Here is a 24,497-nt window from a genome sequence, read left to right as displayed (position 1 = left end):
ACTGCTAGTGAATAAAACTATTCATTTCTTCTTTAAGTGAACATGTCACATAGTAAAGGCAATCATGATGAAGGTGCCAGGACAAGATGCAGGAGGGAGCTATATTAACAGTAGTAACTCACAAAAGAAAAGACTGACAATAGTTAGACTTGCAAGCAAAGCTATTGCTCAACTGTCTAACCAAACAGCCTTTAAGATTCATTTGTCTGAGAAGAGTTGTATTCCTTTCTTTAGATATGCCAAGGATGGAGCCTCCAGTAAGGGTGAGGAAGCAATGTAGTTTTGATCAACTTCACAAAGATTCCTAAAAAAAAACCAACCAACACCCAAGGGAGCACGGCAGAAAGGTTTGAGTACTGTAGATTTGAGTACTCTCCATGTGTAGTGCTCAAAACAGGCAGAACGTGGCCTTTAAAATAAGTAGCATAGGTGGCTGTCAAATGTTGAAAATGACTAGTGAGTCTCTGTCTAAACAGAGGGTCCTCTACAGAAAATAGGAAACAAAGCACTAGTCCCTCCAATACACCAGAAATCATCTTTTAGCAAATCAAAACCCATGCTCTTTGACATATCTAAAAGGAAACCAGACTAAAATGTACTTCAAAGTCAAGGCAAAGAGCAGCAAGATATATTTTTAATCAAAGGAGAAAATAGATTTCTGCAATCCAGAACAATCACTTTTAACCCTGTAATGATTACATTTCCTAGTCAGGAAATGCATGATAAATGCTAAGTAACCTGCATGCAAGCTGTAGTTAAAAGGAGAAGACATTCTAATATAAGTAAAACTTGTCTGAAAAGGTGGCAATTCTGGATTAATACCTAAATTAGAGATCCAAGTAAGAGACAATGCTTTACTTCTCAGGGGATTTCAAAACAGACATCCTGACAAATAAATTAAGATTCCTTTAATAGCATGGGACCTGCATGAGATAGCAAAGTATAACCCCTTTATAAGGAATTAAAAAAAAATAATATATATATATGTATCTTTTCACATAAATGACAGCCCAGAAATAATAAAAGCTCACAGATCACGGGTTGTGTCAGAGGACAAGTTTCAAGGAATCCATCTCCCATGAGCATTTTGGATTCGTTTACTCACATATCCTGAAGAAATAACCCTTACTCCTAAACTTCTCCAAAATGTACATCTCAACCATGAGAACTCTGTTGGTACAAAAAAACAGCCTTTAAAAAAGTACACGGTGACAAATACCATACTGACTGTAGCTGTTGTGACACACTTAAATGTCATTTTAAAGTAACATTTTTAAAGCAGCATATACATTTGTGTTCCCAATTTCTTCAAAATCAACACTGAGGTCATCTCCTCAAAGATACTGACCCATAATTATTACTCTAAATTGTTAACTTACAGATTTACAAAAGGTCTGCAGCTTGTATTTTGAGACAGATCTCAAAGGGGGAGACATTCATGATTTCTACAGAGCAGTAGGGCCCAGCATACTGCATGCTAAACCAGAAAATTGGATCCTTATACTATAGACTGTCATTTCCAGCAGGAGTTTCTTCGAAGGTGAAAAACTTCTATTTACATGTTACAATACTATGTTTGAAACCACCTTGGTTTTGATGTGTTGACAAATGTAAAGACATAGCTGACTTCTTCCCAGAGAAGAAAAATTTTAAATTATTTCAACTCCTTTGTACAAAGAAATATTAGTTAAGGATTAAAAGGGGGGGGGGGAATCTTTCATTCATCTCTGTAGAGACATCCCCTGGCAGATTTGAGGTTTAAATCCAGAATGACCTAGGTATTGCTGCTCTTCATCTCAATAGGAGCACGTTCAGATCTCAAAGTTGAAAACAGTACTAGTCCATTCTAGTTTTTAAAGCAGTTTATTTACAATCCTACGGCCAACATCTTCAGCTTCTTAGGTGTGAAGAAATCTGGTCTTCAAAGAATGCTAAGACCCAATTCTTCTTAACTCATCATAATGAAATTCTGTACTAATTCAATCCCTCAGAAATCAATCTTAAATGCAACAGGATTTCAGATTAAAGTGTCAGCTTTAACTTGTTTGAACACTTGAACTATATTTCACAAGATAGTCAGGCATTTTTTAAATTGAGTCCAATTTATTTCATTTCAGTTTCATATTCCACATAACAGGAAAAAAATACTAAAAATATGGTTAAACACAATAATTAAAGTGTCCATAACTATACTAGAAACTTTATTATCCACAGGAGGTGGGGGTAAAACAATGAAGAAAAGTACTCTTAAGCACTTTGTTTGTTTTCAGCCAAGCCCTTCCAAGCACCTCAGGTCGGTCTGCTTATCGTGCTGCATCCAGTGTCATGTGGGATTTTGTGGTGCTGCATTTAGGAGAATTCCAGTTTTTTCAGGGCTTGCAAAGGAACCTCATTTTCAAGTCAAATCTTACCGCAGGACATGCATTTCAAAACTTCCAAAAATACGTACATCTATAACTAATGTGTTCAAAAGAGGAGGATTACTTCAGTCATCTATTAATTAGATGTTTTGCTTTTTATGGAACTTCTGTTTCCACATATGAGGATAAAAAACCACTCCATGGGGAAATGTTTTATAACATGAAAGTAGTACTGCAACTATTTCTATAGGCATATTTAGAGATGTATTTAACAACTGCCATCTGAAAGACAAATGTTCAGTTAACGCAGTGCAGTACCATTAGAGTCAAAAAAGTCAAGAGCTATCATGCTTTGAATTACTTTAAAATGTTTCAGTTAATATATTATTGGCCTAACAAAACAGAATTGTTTCATGTCTGTTTAGTCATTAGCATTCTGCACAACAAGAAGCATGAACTACATGACTACTGTAATCTATAAATAATTTGCTTGCTTTTTGTCTACCAATACCCTTTTGGAATTATAAGGTGACTTTATCTTCAAGGAGAAAGACACACAAGGAAAGAGATGTGAAGAATTCTTCAGACAAATCTTCATGAAGTGTTTTACAGACTGGGCTAAACGTTAGAAATGACCAACTGCAAAAACTGACAGTAAAAAGTTGAGCATGAACTCACAAAAAGACAGCGATGTCCACGAGTGGGTTTTAAACAGAATACCCTAAGCCTCCACACACCTGCTACATAGCTTTGGAGGTATTTGAAGTCTCTGGGTATTTAAGCTTTCCACTGTAAGAGGTCTCTACGTGCCTGCAGGTTGGCTTCTGGGCACATCCCCGTTGCCTCAGCCTTGCCAATGCTGCGCAGCTCCGAGCCCATCTCTGGCCCTGTCAGGATTTACAAACCACACACCTATCTTGACAGTCTCAGGCTGGCAGGCAGTGGCAGGGCACAGCTGCTAGTCCACGCTCTGCAAAAACATCACTGCTGATTTCCTTCACAACAGACCCAGCGGGATGGCTGAAGGAGAAATGGTGCCAGTGCCCCTTTTCATTCAGTAGAGCACTGGACCAGAAAGAGGTCAGATACAGGGCAGATCCACAGGTTTATGATTCTGCCCACCTCTAACATAGCAGCTACAAACCACAAAAAGTTGCCAATTATTACACAAGAGAGCACGTACAAGCAGACACTCAAGTCTTCCTCTTGAAGCTGTCCCACCTTAATTTAAAAAAAGCAAGACTTACTGGCAGAAGGTGTAGAGGGGACAAAAGGCAATTTCTGTATTCTACGTACATTATTTTACATTCAATTGTCACTGAATTCGGGTCACTGTCCACGGTCATTGCAGAACTCGGGTCCACCCCACTGGAAAAAGGGCACTAATCCCTAAACAGTCATCCTCAGTTTATTGTGTCTTTGACCCAAATTCTTTTATTTGTGGAGAAAGGGGGAAGAGTTTCAACTCAGAGTAAAAGTGTCCATTTCAATTTTATTCCTGGCCAACACCACTGCTGCAAATACATATGCAGCAAACATTCTACTTTAAGCTTGCATTTTGCAAGCATTCCCACTAGTAAGTCTTCCCTGTGAGAATATACAGAAAAAATTAAACAAAGCTTTGCATGCAAATGCACACAAAAAAGACCATAAAAATGAGCACCAATAAGATATTATCCCAGGCCAAGAGCATTCACAAGACTTTAATTCCACATTTGTTCAACTCTCTCCAGTCCTAACTCATTCTTTGCCCAAAATGCAAGGCAATTCAGGCTGCTGTTATATCCTTACGTGAGGCACACTAAACACACCATAAAGGATTTAATAACAATGCAAGAGTGGAAGTTCTCTAAAACTGCTTGAGTCCACATAGATGGCAACAATTTTAAACGGTCTAATTTCAACATAATTATGAGGGATTATTTAGAGATCCTGAAGAATTTCTAGATCAAGGCAACAGATACCTTACTATCAACATACGGTACAGAACGTGACAAGTCCACTGCAAACCAATCACTAACAGCAAGCTCTAAGAAGCCTCAAAAATCCTACTGGGAAGTTACATGACAAATCCCTGCCACATAGATCACAGAATCAGCCTTGAGCTTATCGAGTCCAACCCCCCTGCCCAACCAGGGTCAGCTACAGCAGGTTGCCCAGGACTGCATCCTGTTGGGTTTCGACCATCTCCAAGGACGGAGGCTTCACAACTTCCCTAGATCATCTGTGCCAGTGTTTGACCACCCTCACAGTAGAAAAGTCGGGGTGGGGTGGGGTGTTTCCGATTGAATTTCCTGTGTGTTTAACTTCAATCCATAGCCTCTTGTTCTTTCACTGGGCATAAAGGAGTCTGGCTCCCTCACTTTCAATCTCTCCCACCAGGTATTTAACCACATGGATAAGATCCCCCATGAGCCTTCTCTTCTCCAGGCTGAGCAGTCCAAGCTCTCTCAGCCTCTCCTATAGAACCACAGAACCATAGACTATCTCAAGTTGGAAGGGACCCATAAGGATCATCAAGTCCAACTCCCTGGCTCCTCGCAGGACTACCTAAAACTAAACCATATAACTAAGAGCATTGTCCAGATGCTCCTTGAACTCTGACAGGGTTGGTGCCATGACCACTTCCCTGGAGAGTCTGTTCCAGTGAAGGATGCTCCAGTTCCTTAATAAGCTCCAGTCCCTTAATCATAAATGTTACTTTTGGCGTCCCAACTGACTCTGTCCAATAACTCCAAAATACAAGCTATTTCTCATACCTGCCCAGAAGAAATCCCAGGACTGTAAGGGGCATTAGACAGGAGCAGAGAAAACCAAGATTTCAGCCACTGAAGCACAAAACCAGGAATACCAAAAATGGCTCTTAAGCAAACCTAGAGGTATACACAATTTCTTTTTTAAGTAGAAATTAAGTTTAAAATTTTAATGCTACCAGACATTGCAGTTTGATGAAAAAAAGTCTGTCTACCAGGAGAAGCAGTGTAGTTTTAAAGGATTTATGAAAATGTAGTTTATTCTTAGTAATGAAGCCATGGGGTAGACTAACATCTATTGCTGAAAACATTCTGCAGACACCGTATGCCTTCCAAGCCTCCCTGACAACAGCATGGTTAAGGAGTTAAAAAAACCAAACCAACAACAAAAAAACCACACAAAAAAACCCCATCCCACAATTACATCCTGAACAGTTAAAATGTCAGCTTCCTGGGAGGTAGGGAAAGGTTGGAAGAAGGCAGCAGTGCCAGGACTGCCATCCAAATCTCTGTTGTAGGTAAGGAAGTCTTACAGAGCTTTCTATAAGAACAAAGGAATAACTCATCCTTATTTGGCTTGTTGCTCTCTGTATAAATGTCTGCAATAGAAATGACTGTCCATAAGGATCTAAATAGTCCTCTTCCTTCAGACCAGTTTCCTGGCTCCACAGAGTAATCACTCGCGGACTCATTATGTATCAGGTAAGCACAAAGCCATGAGGTCATTGTAAGAGCTGTACCTGTGGACACGTTGGTCACGCAGTCGGAGAGCGGGCTCGGTGCCAGTCTCATCTAGGAAGATGCTGCCCATAAAAACTCCTTCCGTGGCAGAGAACTGCTAGGTAAGCCATTGTTCCCTTCCCAGCTCAGCCACTGAACTCGCACGTACCTCTGCCACTTGCTCTATTCCACCACTCTGGAACCCTAATGACTAAAGACGTAATAGGCTACACGCATGCGTACACCCCCCCCCCCAGTCAAGTCTCATAGTATAAGATCCGAGACCTCCATGGGAAGCACAGTGGGGAGTCTGAAGAGACTCATTTGAGAGACTGGAGTTCAAAAATTGAACTGGAAAGAATACATAGGTTGGCAAGACAAATAGGAGAAAGTTTGCACAGTAGTAGGTGTATTTTGGGGGAAAAGCAGGAAGAGAAAAAATAATGAGGAAAAAAGAGCAGCAGCATGTGCCAAAAATAACTTCTCTCTAACTTAATGATCTTTAATCCTACATTCCTATGAACTAGCTTAAAAATACCCTGGAAACACAAGTTTTCAGTTTCATCAGAATAATTTAAAAGTTTATGTCACATTCACCAGAACACCCAGTACTTCAGAAGCCAAGCATTACGCTTGTAAAAATACTAAAGGACAAATTAAGGTACCTACTGAGTTGTTTGTTCAGGGTTTTTTTAATATCTATGTGAGAAAAATTAATAAGATAGCCCAATTTTGATAGAATTGCATTAAATCTTACCTACATCTATAAATTCTTAAGTAACTCCAGAACCCTTTTCCTAAGTAACTTTCAATAAGCCTTACAAGTTACCATAAAGGTTTCTGATAGCTTTGAGTATTTTACCTCAGAAACTAGAATTAGTTCAGGCAAAGCAGCATGAGTACCCTTTCTGGTAAGGGATGAGGTAGATGAACCCATGCTAAGACTGAGCTGTTGTAATTAATCTGCTCCCAGTACCCAGCCTCGCTGGGGCACTGAACCAGCACCCAACCTCGCAGAAAACATCACAGTTTTCAGCATAGACACAACCTTATCCCTTTGAAATTTTGGATAGAAGGAATTTTGCAAACATGAGACAACATTTATGAAGTCTATGAGAAAAACATGAAGTGGATACAAAAGTATAATTCTCAATATCAAGAAGAAACTGATTTTACTAAGAAGCCTCCCAATTTCATTTAAGATTTGAAAAAGAAAGGTGCTTCCTAGTCTTATCCTTTTTCCCTGGCCTTGTAAATGCAGCAGGTTGCTAACTCTGACAAGACTTCAGAATTTGTACGTTTCTGACAGAATTTAATCCTATTATCTGCTGCATCACTCGAGAGCTAAGATGATAAAACTCTGTCTCTCAGAATAGTTAAATTCCAAAAAACCTTTTCAACTGTTAAATAGCTTTTCAAATTCAGGTATCTACAAATACCTGTCTAAACAGATTAGCCATAACATTCAAAATTTATCTCTAGATAAGCGTTTATATCAAAACATGTGAGAGTTGCTGTGAGAATCTTTATTGTATTAGATTTAAAAGTTTCCCTTAGTCGCAGCCCTGATTTATACACATTTGTATTTACAAAGCTATCATCCACTTTCTCCTGGTAGTTCAAATACAATTTTTTACTTAAAAGCAAAAGCTTCCAGAAACAGAAGATACTTAAATTTCATAGAACAGAATGGAAGAAAACTGCCTGACACCCAGTTTGCACCTGGGTTTAGTAATATTGATACCCCAAAACATCCTCATGCTACTTACTACTCGCATCAGCACGTCAGTGGATTCTTCTACGCCATCATACTGGAATATGCTCAATCAGTAATAATTTACTCCCTGATGCTGGTTCATCATGTGCTCTGGCCCACTTCAGAGCAAAAAAAATCCCTGCATTTAATGAACCCACTGTGGTGACTAACTGCTACATAGCACGGTGTAATGTAGAATTTTAATTTATAGATAACCTACACAGAAATTGAATTTACACAAGTCGTAGCTGTTTAATGAATATCATTAAGTAGCAATGGATGCCAGCAAGTTGAAAATATTCCTGTGACTACTTCTATTAAGAACTACTTCTTCCTGACACATAAACTAAGTAGATAACTTGCACAGTTAACAAAAATGAGTAATGTCATACTAGATATAATGGGTTGTCAGCAACAAAGCAAATTTTCATATATATGAACTATATACATAGAATAGATATCTATATAACTCTATATATGGATATATAGATATTCCACAAAGAAATCTCTTTTACCTGTAAAGTATATTATATGATATTATAGAGAGAATTTTTCAGATTCCCTCAACGTGGGAGAAGCAGGCAAAACACTAACTGAACATCTTCCAGAGTTTCATTACTGGGGATTTTTGAGTCCTTGCATGTTCAGGGATACAATTAGTACAGATTAATATTTAAGGTTCGTGACAGCATGCTGCTTCTCTAGCTGCAATGCAAATGAAGACAATCTCTGCCCTAAAGGGATTGAAGGATAGATTTCTAAAATTACAGTAGTGCCTACAGATACAGATTTGAAAATCTGGCCTAATTCTCTAGGACTCAAACCCAGCATATCTGGAAAAAACTGAACAAGGATATGAGTTTTTGAAAGGACTCTGGTTTTGAGCTTTTTGGTGTTTCCCCCCCCATTTCCTGGATTTGTTTTTTCAAAATTTTTTCCCTGTATACATAACACATTCTTAAAAGAAGTTTTAACGTAGTGAACATTGTCGGTCAGAAAACCTTGATGGTATAAGACATTATGCATAAAGTGAGGTGGAACATAATGAATGAAATTGGGAAGACAAACAGAGAAATGCAGGCTGCCACTGCCAAATGGAATGGGACAACCTTCTGCAAGGAGGCGGCTGAATACGCTCATAATAGAAGAGTCATGCAAGACTAAAAGAAGGCAGTATTTTTAAGGGAAGACACACCAATACATTCCCTTTGTGTTTTTAGTTACTTCAGTAGTGGCATTATGACTACTTTATTACAACAAAATGGCCTAAAATTACCAAGTCATAATGGTAATATCCGGACAGTTTTGGCAACACTACTGAACAAGACAGTCCTTTTCTCTGACAGGGTATGCAGCATGCAAAATTCAGGAGCGATGCTTTACTTTTAAAAGAAGTGCACAATGATGAAGGAGCAGAGCTTCCAAAAGCTGTCTATAAAAAAAAAAAAACACACCACACTTTCCGTTTGGCAAGGGCTATGACAGAATCCCAAAAGCCTTCTCAAAAGCTAACAGAGTACTGTGGGAGCAGAGGTGGATAAAGAAGGATGTGGAGTCTTGGCAAATCCACCCTCAAATCACTTTTCAGCAGTGTTCGCATAATGTCTGCATACAATAAAGCAAGCTTACTACGAGTGCCACAGAATGCAGAAGCACAGTACGGAGAGCTTACTCTCCTCAGGGGTCACTAATTCAACATCCCACTTCCCAATTTGCTCAATTGCATTATCCTGCTCCATCATCAAATGCTGCCAAGAGAGAGATGACAGTGTGACATGAAAGGTGATGGGCATTCACTACCTTAGAACATTTTTGGAAGACAGTTTCACTTGTTGCTTTAACTGCACTGAAAGTGACTGAAAGTTAGCTCAAGTTCACCTGCATATGGTGGGGGGAAAAGGAAACTCCTCCAGGAGTTAGTTCAAAAACATGACAAGTCCTAAGTCAAAACCACTCAAGACGTGCCAATACAGTCTATTGGCCTGGGCTTGAAATTGCTACCTCTTTGGGAGGATCCTTTCTGTCAAAAAAAAGTTCATCCTACCAACACTGAGTTGCTAAGAATAAAATGCATTTACAGCATCTTGGGCTGCAGTGCAAAAGTCTCAAAACAGGCAGAAGCCCAATAAGTAGTTCCCAGAGGAAAACAGAGCATTCTTTCCGATCACATGATACCTTTTCTACTTCCTTAAATTTCTCCTGCCCAGTTTAACTTGTCTTTTATCTATTTTTTATTGTTGTTGGACAGAAACAGCAGCTAATATACATCAGTAAAACTAGGAAAAAATCTGACGTGCTAGTTTGGTGGAAGATTAAATTTGTGTGGGACCAGAACAAATTCATGTAAAATCCAGCAAACTGTTTCAACAAAAAAGGATGAAATGTAAAAATAAAATAAAAGAATAAAAAAGCACAAAGCTACCCTTCATTTTTATGTTTTTGCTAATATTGTTCCTAACATGGCCAACACTTAACTTTTTTTGAGGGATAAACACCCTTCAGCATAAAGCGACACTTTCATTTTGATTCACCGAGAAATGATTGCTTTTCTTTTTAAATGTACTCAAAAGTGTGATGAAGACTTTTTTTTCATTTGGCTAACACAACAAACTATCAGTTATTCACCAACTTGTAACGTGATAAAGCAGAAGGATAACCAAGTTAGATGGGAAAATTCTTCTAGGATCGGGACTCTGACTCCAAGTTTGTGGTACGGATAAAAATAGTATTTCTGCTTATCACTATTCTAGGAACAGCTGCTGCTGAAAAAGCTCCATATTATGTTTCAGAATTCGAAAAATCATTTAGTCATGGTCTTTTGAGCAGCATCGATGTACTGTTTAGGTTCAGTATGCAGAGTTAAATCTGCTTCAAGACCTTCTCCAGGGGATGCCATCACAATATTACTCTGGGAAAAATAAGACAGTGAGGAATAAAAAATTCTACATTTACAGGTAGACAGCTCTTCTATTAACCCACCATTTGGTAAAATGAAAAAAATAAATACCCTAAAAAATCTAATTTTTAATTATTTCAATTACTTGCAGAAGTTTTCTATGAATTGTGCACTATTTAATGAGATTTTGTAAAAGGACATAACCGTGAGATTTACATTATTCTACACCTTGAAAAGTACCTAGAGGTTATGCAACAACAGGACAGTCCAGCAAACTTCATTACCATAACATAGTTCCCAAGAAACTGAAAGCTTTTGGAGATGCTAGACAGGTGCTCTTATTAAAATTAGTACCTGAATATGCCTACCACATGTACAGAGACATTCCTTTCTATACAGTTATCTAGATTATTATACTACACCCACACCTGCAATATCCTTTGCTCTCTCTTCACAACTCTAATCAATTAGACAAATTCAAAAAACACTGAAATGTGTCAAAATGAATTCTACTGGTCATTGAGGGAGTAACAAACTTTCCTTTTAGACTATTTTTTTCAAATGTATTTCTCCACATTAACATCATGTTTATTACTGAGTTCATGTTTGAGCACTTTGTGCCAGCTAAGCCACCAACTGTGCTTTCTGCCCTGCTCCCTCATTCTTCTGATTATTGAGTTTTCTTCTGCTGCTTTGTCAGTTCACCATCAAGTAAATGCAAATACCTTTAGAGGTGCGAGCTCTTAAAAACTTCACAACAGTGTTCACCAATATGCATAATATAATTTATTTCCCATAACTATTGCATAATACTTCAGCTAAGTTCACATATCACAAAGTAGCTACACCAAAATCAGTGTGAAGTCAGGAACATAGACTGTATTTAGTTAGAACTAGGACTCCAGGGCTGGGATATTTTAAAGAAGCAACCAAGAACAGTAACTCCAAAATAAACATCTATAAAAGAACTAAGCCTGTGCACTTCAAAGTCATGGGAAAGATTCTTATCAGTTCACTGTTTGTTAGACTGGTTTGTTATTTAGGCCCAGGATCTGTTTTTATTCCTTTTCCTCTGTTCCTCCTCTCTACTCAGCACTCTGCACAGACTGACACGTGCTACCTCCTAGTGCTTCATAAAACAGCATGCAGAACAGAATTACTTGAAAAGCCAAAGAACAAGATAAAGTTTGAAAAGAAAAACTTCCCAACAGTTACAAGGTTCAAAAAACAGCCATATTTCCAAAGAGTCCTCAGGAGTATAAAAATCAAAAATCTTAGTCTAAAGGAAGCTCTGACTCCAAAATAAGGAATGTTGCAAGATCAGGTACACTCCCGAAAATGCTGAGTGTATTGCAGTGGAAAGCTGTAGTTCAGAAGAGTTCTAGTGTTTGCTTTAACCTCAGAAAAAAACAAACAAACAAAAAAACCCCAAACCAAACAAACAAAAACCCAAACAAACAAAACCAAAAAACCAAACCCCACCTTTCGTGAGTGTTAAAATAAAATAAAAAGGCGGCAATATTTTGGACATTTTATAAAGAGAACGCTTTCCAGAGTGTTATGGACATAGAATGCAGCAAGGTAGCTACCACAACAGAATACAAGCCTCTAGCAAGAATTTTTAATAACATTAATTCTAAATTTAGCTATCAGAACTTCAAACATTGCAGAGCAGTATTTAGATATACTGTCCCTAAACAAAACCCATGTATTAGGCAGCACCCAAATATTATTAAAACCTATCTTCTGTTTTAGTTACTGGAGAGTTCCATTTCTGAATGGTATTTATTGACCAAGTAGTGACAGAAGAGTTACATGATACAATTATGTGATAACTGACAAAGTTTTTTAATACAGTTAAAAACATGTATATATTAACTGATATAAGCAAATGTCTATTTGCATACATATATGTATGCTACTTAACTAATATAATATTGTTTATATAATGCATATGAACAAAATTATAGATAGAAGCCATTCTTTCAGGGCTAGAGACCAGTTTTATAGGTTATTAACTGTTAGATTTGCCTTCCAAATTCTAAATGCCAAAGACCAGTCCAATCAAGTTGAAACATCTCTACAGAGCCCTAAGATTTGGTTACCTAAGTTAGGCACACATCGCAGCAGTGTGCTTGCTTGCAGCAAATCTCTCTCTCATGCCTGCTTACCATGCTTTGGTTCGCCCTCACAGAGAGGTCTTGGAAGTCCTTGATTAGCTAAAGCTAATGCCAAGTCTTTAATTTGACATGAACCAAGCCTTCAAAAGGTGAGATCAGCCAGCCAGCCAGCCAAGGGGCAGCTATCTGGCTCAGCTGGCACAGCAAAGCAGTGCATGTTTCCCAGACACACAGACCAGCATTCAGAGCGAGTCCCTTCTAACCCTACCAATAACCAGGGGAACAGCGCAGAAGGCATCTCGACTGGCTGCCCTTGCAAGAGGTGTTTTAACTGGCTGGTTGGGCCAAACAGCACGTACATCCTTCCCCACTAAATTGTTCCTGTCTCACTTATCAGCAAGTGGTGTCTGCTGCATGCACGTATGTTTCTACGCATATGAGTAGCACAGTGGTGGCAAGTGGGGTGGCTAGAGCTAGGACGTGTTGGCATGAGTATGTTGATAGTCCAGTAAGAAGGATAACTGTTATGATAAAATTGAAGTCTTCCATGGACCACTCAGTCACTGAAGGTGGATTCCCCTAATGCAAATGTGTTATGCTTAAATATTTAGTATCATTTTATGATCAAGACACTAAGAATCAGCTTTACATAGTTGCCTACGCTGCCAAATATCCCTGATTTATGGCATTGTCCAGGAATACCAGTCAAAAACAAGAGGTTTACACTGTTACTCTTATTTGTTACCTGAGCAGCAGGAGAAGTCAATGTATAAGATCACTCACAGAGCTGCAATGACTCAATCAATAACGCCGCAGAACAAACCACAGAACATAAATTCCCACTAGAAACAACCAAATGATTTCTGATATGGAATTACTGTATTTAGTCCTTCTACAGCAAATAATTATTTCACTTACTGTTCCAAAAGCTTCAAAGTGTTTGCACTGAAAGAGCAATGACAAAGTTGACAATTCTCCTTTCTAAATGGCACGGTTTGGGCTGCAAATGCTGTGCAACTTTATCTTGTATTACAAATATATGACCATTCAATTAGCTTGCTTGACTTACTGAGGAATCTTAATCATGCTATATACCTCTGAATAGAGAGAGAGGCTTGAGCTGATAGAACACCTCCTGGAACAAAGTTCTCTTATATACTATACTAATGTATAGTTCTCATATACTAATTACTTATACTAAGTATAAAAAGATAAAATCCAGTAAACATTTATATTGACTCTTCTCTACAAAATAATAATCAAGGCTTTTAAATAAAATTTTGTTCTAAAGGAACAGTACTTTTATCTGAATAAAATATCTTTTTAAAAACTCCCATCTTAAATGTCTTGTCCCAAATAAGTAATACTTCATAAACAACAATCACAAAGCTATTGGGCAGATTTTCAGCATTAGAGAACTCAATAGATCTTTAGCCATTTCAACCAATTAAGAATCTAAAGTCAGCATTTCAAAGACACGTATAGGCACGTCTCCTACCTAAAGGAACAAGGGTTGTTGTTCTATTTTTAAAACAGGTAACATGTCACATTGTATAACACTACATATATAGACTCTTCATGCACACAGGCCATTGCAATTCCAAGTAGTCAAAATTGTATCTTACCAAGACTGAACTCCAGCTTTGGCTCATTTGCAATTCTTTGAATACCTTTTAAGGTTAAGAAAAAAAATTATTAGAAATAATTTGATTTCAATGTCTAGCTTTTTAATACATAGTAAAACTTCCACATGCCTAATTCATGCCTCTAACTACCTGCCATTGCCACTGGAGTAACATTTTATGATACAAACTTACAGTGAAAGAGACGTTTGCATGAAATACCTGCTGAAAAAAATACTACTTTTGAAGACGACTTCTTTCTTTTTAATAAAAACTTTCTGTTGCTGGGAAAGGAAAGGAAAGGAAGGAAAAAAACCTCTCATGGATGGGTACTTATAAGATTTTTTGATCACAACAACTAACTATATATCTGTTGTAAATATATTAAATCTAACGACTCATTTATACATAGGTATGTCATCACATTAAAAATGGAAACAAAAATCATGTTCTGTGAAAGTACGTAAATCAGGTTAATATAGTAAAACATATCACCATGTTATTGACCTACATATAAATTGTAAAGCAACAAAACCAACTTCTTTTTGTTGGAAAATAGCACATGAGTTCGTTTTCTCATACACCAAGAACAATAAGAGCATTTTAATTCCCTCCATTGTGGAATTATGTTCTAGGGCATATTTTACTGCAAAGGACAATATTTTCTTATTGCACTAGGATACGGGAATGAACCACAGAGCTGCAAGAAGAGAAACATAGGAAGGATAGTTAACTAACACTGAGTTGGTCACCCTCTGCAGGAAGCAATTGGATCACAACTACAGTATCAAGGAACCTTGTAGAAATTAAACTGTCTCTTGTTGACATTTTTGTATTGTCTCCAGTGAGCATTATTAAGTATTTGCCAGTACTAAAGAAATCGTTCAGATGGGAAGGACCAAGCTGGTATAAGAACTGGAACACAAGATTTTTATTAAAAATAATAATAATAATAATAAAACCCACAAACACCCCTACCAAAACTTATAGCTGTTCTTGCTCCATGAAAACTTGATGTTGCTGAATAGGTCTAGTTTCACACTGTTCTCATTACTATAGTGAATCATTCAAGTCTGTGCAAGGAAAATTACAGCCGCCCAGCTTAGAAAGGCCTCGGTCAGTAAGAAATAATGAATAAGATTTTTTTAATTTTGGGGGTTTTTTGGTGGGGTTTTTTTTTTTTGCTTGGTTTGTTGGTTTATGTTCTTTTGTTGTTGTTGGTTTTTTTTGTTTTTTTTTTAATATGTAGTTATAACAACTTTCTGAGTTGAATTCTGCCACTAGCAGAGTCAGCATATTAGTCTGGAACACCTTTATGAATATGCTGGATACAGACCTGATTAAGTAACTGGGCAACTGAAATACAGTGAATACAGTGCCCCGACTCCAGTGCACCAAACATGACTCAGCATATGGCTACGTGCTTTCAAATCCCCGGACTGCTTTTATATCACAAAGAACAAAACTGTGATACTAATTTAAGTATCACTAAGCTTTATACATTTATCAAAGTTACCAGACTATATTTTAAACAGTAGTCCATATGTTCACATAGGACACAAAAGAGGAAAAGAATATTTCTAACTAAACAATTTATAAGTCTTATGAAAAAAAACGATTAGAGAGAAAAGGTCAGAAACACAGTAATCGCGCGTTTGTTCCCCTGAAGGTTATCTGCATAAATCAAAATATATCAGGTAATGATATTTAAAAATAATCTTTGTCAGTTTACTTCCTCTACAACTGCACTTTGTCAAGCAACAAGTTAAACAGCATTACGTACCCTGTTTGTGACACTATCTGTACTGCCACAGAGAGTAGGCCATTTTTGTTGTACCCCTCAATAAAACGAGTCTAGGCACTTACTTGTAAACTGTGGCTCTCCTAGACTGTCTACTTGGGATGAAGGGAGAAACTGCCGTGCTTCATCTGATGATCTCTCCTCTTTGATTTCCATGATCAACCTCCGGAGCTGCTGAATTTTGTTCTGCAAACCTTCCGAGTTTGCCTCTCCCAGTGCCACAGCCCAAGATTCACAATCTGGCTTTGATGCAGCTTCAAGGTAGAGATCCGCTTCTCCGCTCTGAAACTCTGCACTCAGAAAACATAAACACAGTTTTTAGGAACTCTGATTCAAAAGGGGGATCATGAAAATAGCGATGTCACACACGATTAAAACCACCACACACACATTTCTTTTCATGGTCACAGAACCATGCACCCCATCCACCTCTTGAATCAAACCCCAGTTCTTTCATACTCAGTGCAGTGCTAAGTCTATCTACAGAGTGGTTCCAAAAGCAATTAACATATTGCTAAACTAGGTGGCAGAATCAAACCGAAATGGGAAATCCTTTTTTAGCACAGATTCTGCAGCCTAGCAGGTAGCTATCAGAGCTGCTAACTTGAACAAGAATTTGATTTAGCAGGGGCAGCAGACGTGGTTCTGACAGGTAGTGGGATTCACCAGAATGAATGTGTCCATCATTTCTTCTATTAGAGCTCTCCTTTATGCTCAGCCTCTCATTCATCCTTGCCAGAATACTGCTCACCAACACATGCAGATAATTTAGCATGACACAGCTCCTCTCTGAAGACTCAACAGGTTGTACGTGGGAGCTTCTGACCTCATTACTATCCACACGTTGTCTGCTGTTCTGCCTGAAGTCTAATTGTCTAATGATCAAATTTTCTAAGAACAAAAGAAAAAAGGGGGGAGAATAGCTGAAGCTCCCAAGGAATCCAGGTAAGTACCAAGGGTCAGTCGTTTGATTAAGATTAGCACAGGAAGAAAAAACACCTCTTAGGCATTTAAAATTCTGTGGTATAGATGGCTTCACAGAGTCACAAATTCAATGCGACATTTAGTACAACACACACAGAGAAGAACAAACTGGGAAAGAAAGAAAAAGCAATGCTTCTTTAAAAGAAGTTACCAACTGATTTTGAAACATAAGACTCTATAAAACACCTGTGCTATTGTATTAATAAGGACTGAAGTATTTGGGGGGACATCAAAATCATTTTGACCTGAATAAGCCATAGATCAGATTACTGGATGAAACAGGACACTTCAATGTTTTCATACTTAGTTCAAAGATCCAGATAACATAGAAAAGTTTTTTCAATACAAAGTGAACTGAAATTCCCTTTTACTAACTTGAGTATCTAACCTTGGGCACTTACCCACATGTTATTCCAAACCCGTTTGCACTTCATAAACTGAGCATCTGCCACTTACAATTAACTCTGCTTTTATTGTTATGGGGGGAACAAAAGATGCAAACCTCAAGTCTGGAAGCCTCTTAAAACTGCTGGCACAAATCCCAGTAGAGGTGGGACAAGTTTTTTTGTCTGGGGGTGGACCTAACGAAATCTAAATGTGTGGCTGCAGCTGCTGCTAAGAATGCTGGATAAGATTTCACATACCAGTTTGACTACAGAATTCATGAGGAAAGACTGGAAAAAAGAGCAGAAAGTGGGGGAACATCTTTCTGGCTTCACAGGCAATTTAAGAAGTGCTAATAAGGATTCAAACTCTTGCCTCTAGCCCTAGCTCAGTCAGAAAAAAAGGTATTCGGTTCTTGAGACAAATTCAAAATTTGAGGGAGCTGCAGATGTTCATCAGACCCTTGTTTACACACACAATACATACTTGAGCGAACAAACCTGAACAAGCTGAGCTTTACTGTTTGTCAAAGATGAATTTAGAGACACAGAAATTTCATCTGTAAGCTCTCGGGTGATCTGCTACTGCACCTAAGCCATGAGGGCAGTAACCTTCAAAAAGATTGGTAATTAGAAGAGCTGAAAACTTTGCTGCTGCTCTGGTAAGATCTGCAACAGCACGGTGGTCTACTCCCTTCTGCCACTGACCTCAATGATTCAGAAGTTTGTTTTTATTTCATAGTAATTTGGAGCTACCAGTGGAAAAAGGAAAGGAAAAAGAGGCATGTAGTCAACCAGTATCAAGACCAAAATTAACCAGCAATCATTCTAATTTAAGAAAAAAAATAATATATTTATATATTTACATGCATGCAAAACACCTGCTTATACCATTCAGCCTTTAAAAGCACAGACAATTTTAATAAAAGCAGTCTGGATATCCAAGATACCTTAGCTAAGGAAAGACTGTCTGCCAAACAAGCCAACACTTAACAACCAAAATACAAATATATCAAGGTGTTCTCTTCTTTTTGTTCTTTATTTTTAAATGTAAATAGGAACAGTTATCTTGTCGTGAAATATCCTACCACTAGCTAGATAAAAAAACATCTGCTTTGGGAGAAAAATCAATGTTTTGCAATTGAAATCATGCTATTTATATTTACCTCTGTAGCTGTGGAAATGAGACTGCCAAGCACAAAAGGCATACTGAATCACCCTTAATACGCATGGAACCAGAAATGGATAGTGAAATGCAGTAGGAGTGGGCATAATTCACTGTATTCTGATCTAACAGGTGCCAGTTTTGAGATCTGGAAATTCATTCTAAACTATCACTTCAAAACACTACAGTCTGCTATATTTAGATCTTTGGAGTACTCTGAAAGCTAAGTTAAAGTCTGAAAAGCATATGAAAATACCTGAAAAATATTCATCACTGCAAATGTAGAAAGTTTTATTCCGCAGATCCAACAGTTGATAAGTTATATATTTCCCATATTGTTTCAATGCATGTAATGTTTATGTACAAGTTCACATACTAGTAGAAACACAAACAATGTCCAAACTGCACATTGGCAAAAACGTCTGTTGCAATAAAGGAGCACATAGGCTTATTTATATAATAAAGATCATCCTCTCTTTGCTCTTCTCTCCCAGATCGTTATGTTGACTATTATTTTAAATCAGCTGCAGAGAGTAAATCCTAACAAGCTCAGACACTTAATTCCAAGTTTCAGTAGGGAGACAAAACTTAGCTGAAATAAGACTTTCTGAAAACAAAACTGACAGACCCGCAACTGTAATGAAGGCCTCAAATGAGTAGCGGACATAGCAGCAGAATTATATTTGTACTGAAACATCCTAAACACATGAGTGTTTCATGGGTGGACAAAAGCACTTTATACTTTACAACTAAGGAGTTACTGTAGAAAATACAAGTACACAAGCATGCTTTGTTATGCTGTTATTGCTGACATGAGTTACTGTGAGTTAGTTTTGGAAAAAAATCCTGACCTTTTGAGAACATTTACTATTGACTTCAGCAAGACCAGTTCTTTATCTGGTATGCATTCCGAGTTTTACTGTTATGATATAACTTTTGAATAAGAGGACATGTAAGATTTAAGAACATACAATACTAAGAAAAATTTCTATCTACTTTGGAATCTGCAATAGCAGAACAGTAATTTTCATCTTAGTGCTGGACATGCCCGGTGGGGTTTCAAGTTCAGTAGCATAAGCCCAGGGAAGACGTTCACACAGTTAAACACAATTGTTTTCTTTGCAAAACAAACATTCAACTTACTAGCCCTAAATTCAAAGCAAAATGGTATATGGTTCTATCTTTATATCTTTTTCTTCTTGAACTGAAGAAGTTCTACATAGCTACAAGAACCAACATAGGCCCGTTTGATAGTTTGCATAAACTCAAAAAAACACAAAGAAAGAGAAAGATTCTGAGATCAGACACTGGGATATTGATGTAACCTACAGTTACCTGATAGTGTTTCTCCTGACAATAGATTTGTATATATCTAATTGAAATCAATATCTATCTAAATCAACATTTTACAAAGCGTTGCCCTCAGTTGTTCCCAAGGTATCTCATTTGTTTCCTGGAACCTATCAGAGTGCTTAAAAGCAAGACTACTGCTACTATACTACTTCCATTACTACAAGAGCAAATCTAAAAATGTGTGAGGCCAGACATACTCTTCACATTCGCCATAAACACTAGTCTGCAATTGCAATAAATAACCAGCTATCAAAATGTTTCTTCTTGTTTCTCGACACTTAGTTTGGTTTTGAACTGTCCAGCTGAAAATAAATTAGTGGTCACAGCTATTAGCCTCAGGAGGGAAAAAAAGGAAGAAAAAAAAAAAGGCCAAATATTACTAGTTCTAATGCATGAAGTGGTCTCTCAATGTTAGCACTGACACTTGGATAACACAACTGGCACTTGGATAATGCTGCAAAATCAAGCTAACACTGAGGCATCACTGGTGAGATCTGTGGGAATAGATTCGGTAGCAGAGCATTCTGTGTTTGCTCTACAGCAGGTGGATGTAGCACTTGGGACTATACAAACTCACATCCACTTGGCCAGTAGCTTTGCTACACACACATTTTGAAGGAAAGTTTTGTAGTCTAGAAACTGCCCAACTTCCACAGTGTATAACTGCATTCAAACCCTTGACTTCCCGTCCCTCAACACACAAAGTAGGCAGACATTGAGACATCACTTACATTGACGTTAGGGAAAGCTAATGTAGTCCAGTGGATATACTACTTCAGGCACCTACTTAAGTGGGGATATCTCACTAGCAGGAGCTTAGCGGCCCTTCCAGCAGCTTGCCACCTTGCTTCTTTTCCCTATTTCAGTATCAGAGACTCAATTGGAGGCAAGAGCTGAGGAAGCAGATAGCAGAAAGCAAACATGTCTGTTCATAGAGCCTCTTCTGATCAGGACTCTCTTCACCAACAACTCTTTTACTGAAGCATGATCTCAACAAGACTTTCTCCCACAGAAGCCAGCATAGAAAGTTATGGTCCCATAGGACTTCTGCAACTCAAATAAAGAAATCAACCTCCTTGCTCAAACAGGACTGCTGTCAAATAAGGAAACAGAACAAAGAGAAGCTGAGATATCCCCAGTGGCACTGGAAAGCTTTTCCTACTCTAACCCAACTGTCTAAAGTCAGAAGTGTGTTTTGGTGTTAGTTCCATCATCCTCAAATAACTTTTGTTTGTTCCCATTGCTTTGCAATAATACTTGAATCTCCCAAGTTTTTCAATTTAACAATAGCAACTGCCTCTTTTCTCTGCAAGTACTTTGATATTTCAGTTGTTTTTAAAATGAAAACAAATTTATTGTTAAAAATGTCTTAATGATGTCCCTCTTAATTTTTAAAGTGTACTTGATTGTAACTTTAATCATAATCTCTTACACAGAAACCTGGGGTTCTGTGAAGTCAGAAATAATTGAGTCACCAAAAAACCTGTAGGCAGTTATTGGAGTTGACCCTTGCCTTTCAAAAGACTGCAGTTTCATGGAAAGGCTTTTAAAATATAAAATAATAAAATAAACCAAACACATTTCCAAGGGTAGAGGGAAAACACTTTGGTTTTAATGCTTTTTCATTTGTTATTAATTTTCATTTTTTTCTTAAGAAAGCTTTATAGTTTTATTTTACTAAACATGTAAAAGTGACAGGAAGACTGATACTCTATGGCTTGCTTTATTTTCATTAATGAGAGTTATAAGCATAAAATCATGTCGAACAGGGTAAAAAAGAGATTTACTGGTAGGATTTAAATAAAAACAAAGCACATGGTCAATGTCCAGGGTGACACCTTCTCCTTTTCTAGAGGATCACTATTTTTCCTCCTATGCCAATATGCAAAGTAAGAGAGTTCAAAAAGGTTAAAGGTTGTCTCTCTTTTTTCACATGCACTAGCAAAACGTAATTCTCAGTTGCTACCTCAGCAGTGGAAAATGGTTGAGAATATCAATGAGCCACTGCCACTCTAAAATATAAAGCACCATCACAGCTAACCACCATATGCTGTAACAAAAGTAGAACGGAAGCTTTGATACGTAAATTATATCCGCAGGATATTTCTAATACAGACATCAGAGGCTTTTAATTCACAAAGCTGACTGAATTCTATATGCTGATGCATTTCATGTTCAAATTAGTAGTGATGAAATCATCCCATGGTTACTCATGATACTATGTTAATCTTCCTTTGGAAGTTAAATTTTCAATCAAAGATAAAGAATTTAATTAAAAATTTTATCTTCAGTGTTGTTTTTTTTTTATTTTGCAATGCTGGAATAAACTTATGTAAGTTACCATTATAATCTCCATTTAAGTCCTCACAGAAGCTCACAAAGAGCCTGAGGTATTGGAAATTAATATAGCATGATACCCCAGGTTGACTACTTCGTTTCTTTTAATACCTGCAGGCTTTCACACATGCCACATTGCTTCTCCCCTTTCATTAAATAAATACCACACCTACGCTGGAAGCAAGGCAGACCACACAAATATTTAAATACCACAATGGTATCTCAAGATCACCGAACAGAAATACTGCAGCATTCACCGAAAGTATAAGTGCAGCCTTCGCAAAGCAGTAGACTGCTTTTGCTGAAAGGAAGTATATCACATCACTGGCTGGACCATCCATCTACCTTAAAAACGGCAGGATTCAGAGATCTGGATTCTCTGCCTAGGTCTGCAAGAGTAACCTTAGCATACGCCTCAGTTATTCTGTCTCTAAAACAGGGAGCGACAAAGACCTGCCTTTCCAAGCCACTACTGTTGAAGGAAACAAAAAGCTCCAAGTTAAGTGGCTTACATACTACAAATGGCAAAACGGAATGCTTGCCATCTTAAGGGTATTCCTATATGCAGGCCTTTTTTTTGCCTCATACACTGCAATATGTTTTAAATGACTGTGACCTTGCATCAAAAGCTCCGTCTTCTTCCTCTGTTCTCTCCCTTCCTCCTCACGCCTCACCAGCCCTACCCGGATGTTAGAGCTCTTACGTCCCTAGTTCTCACTAAGGGACCACACACAGTAATGCAATTAATACAGTCTTTAAAGGAATCTTTTGTCCTGAAAAACAGAAAAGATTTACAGATCAAGAGAAGGCAGTCCTTAAATGCTGTCTCTCACATCTGATTTGATTTCATTGTGCCTGTGTCTCTTGGGTTCATTCCAATGTTGTGTTGTACAACATCACGTGGAGGAAAAGAGGCAGAGTTCTTTGCTCTCACGCACACGAGGCTCTGTACAACACAGTGGTCAACTTCAGATCGCTCTTGGGACAGGTTCAAACATCTAGCCACATAGCTCTAATTGCCTTATTCCAGAGAAACATAACAGTGACCAAAACCTACCAACATTAAACACAACTTTTTGTTCCTGGTTGCCTATCTTTTTGCATCTTCTGCTCAAATACTGACACATTTGGAAGTGGATAAAACTCTTAAAGAAAAATGCCTGATGCAAATTAACCCTAGTGTCTTGACCATGGCTGGCTGCCAGCCACCCACCCAGCCGCTCACTCCCCCTTCTCAACACGGCTGGGGGAGAAAAGAAGCAGCAGGTATAAATGAGATAAACACAGGGAGACCACTTACCAATTACATCATGGGCAAAACAGACTCATCTTACGGGAAAAATACTTTAATTTATTGCAAATTAAAATAGTGCTGACTTGGAAGAAACAAAGACCTTTCCCTCCCTCCACTCCCCCCTTTTTCCCAGGCTCAAATTCACTCCCCACTCCTCTACCTTCTCCACACCCTGAGCAGCATGGGGGTTTGAGGGCTGGGGTGGTTACAGTCAGTCCATAACAGCTCCTCTCTGCTATTCCTTCCTCCTCACACTTTACCCCTGGCTGCAGCGTGGTCTCTCCACTGGCTGCAGGGAAATACCTGTTCCACTGGGGTCACTCCAGGAGCTGCAGCGGAATCTCCGCTCAGGCAACTGGAGCACCTCCTCCCCTCCATCTGCTCTCAGGGTTGTTTCTTGCACTTCTTCCTCGCTCCTCACTGCTGGGCAGCATTTTACCCTTTCTGGAATATGCTTTCTCCAAGGCACCACCAGCAGGACCCTGCGGTGGGTTGCTTGGAGCCGGCTAGAACCTGCTGAGCCCAGGACAGGGCAGCCCCAGCCACGCCTGACAGAGGCCACCCTGCAGCCCTCACTGCCAGCACCTGGGCTCATAAACCCAGTAGAGTAACCACAGGGTTTCCTAGGTCCAGCACAGACATAGCTATTCTCTAAATAACTACGGTTATATATTCCTGTGTCTGGTGAGGCTATGATGCCTGCCTGTATTGTACAAGGTGCAAACATGCTGGTTATTCCTGAGGAGAATCCAAGGCAAGGCAGTTAACATTGCATTGCTCAAACATTTCAGTGCACAGCAGCAGGAAACTTCCTGGTTTAAGATCTTTTTGGGCAAAAGGGTTGAAATGCTCTCCTTATCGCACCTTCCGGGATTTCAGGAATGAATCACACTCTTGTGAACTGCCACATTCAATCAGATCCATCTCACACCAGCGTCTGATCTGTTCTGCTA

At 38.4% G+C, this 24,497-nt stretch overlaps 1 protein-coding gene across 7 annotated transcripts in view; it reads right to left on the bottom strand.

The window, feature by feature from the left end:
- The window catches only part of INPP4B (inositol polyphosphate-4-phosphatase type II B), a 370,109-nt gene that overhangs the window by 225,728 nt on the left and 119,884 nt on the right, over positions 1-24,497 (bottom strand). For 6 of the 7 annotated variants that reach the window (XM_072862441.1, XM_072862442.1, XM_072862437.1 and 3 more), the window contains exons 4-5: positions 16,094-16,318; positions 14,231-14,275 (exon numbers count right to left, since the gene is read on the bottom strand). In XM_072862441.1, the coding sequence (XP_072718542.1) occupies positions 14,231-14,275; positions 16,094-16,318 (270 nt within the window). Of the gene's footprint in view, positions 1-14,230; positions 14,276-16,093; positions 16,324-24,497 lie in introns of all 7 variants that reach the window. The other variant, XM_072862443.1, reaches the window with a different exon arrangement.

Source organism: Ciconia boyciana, chromosome 5 (assembly GCF_034638445.1).
Source record: "Ciconia boyciana chromosome 5, ASM3463844v1, whole genome shotgun sequence".
Taxonomy (NCBI): Eukaryota; Metazoa; Chordata; class Aves; order Ciconiiformes; family Ciconiidae; genus Ciconia; species Ciconia boyciana.
Note: the sequence above shows the minus strand (reverse complement) of the source record. Positions and strands in the feature narration are given on the sequence as shown.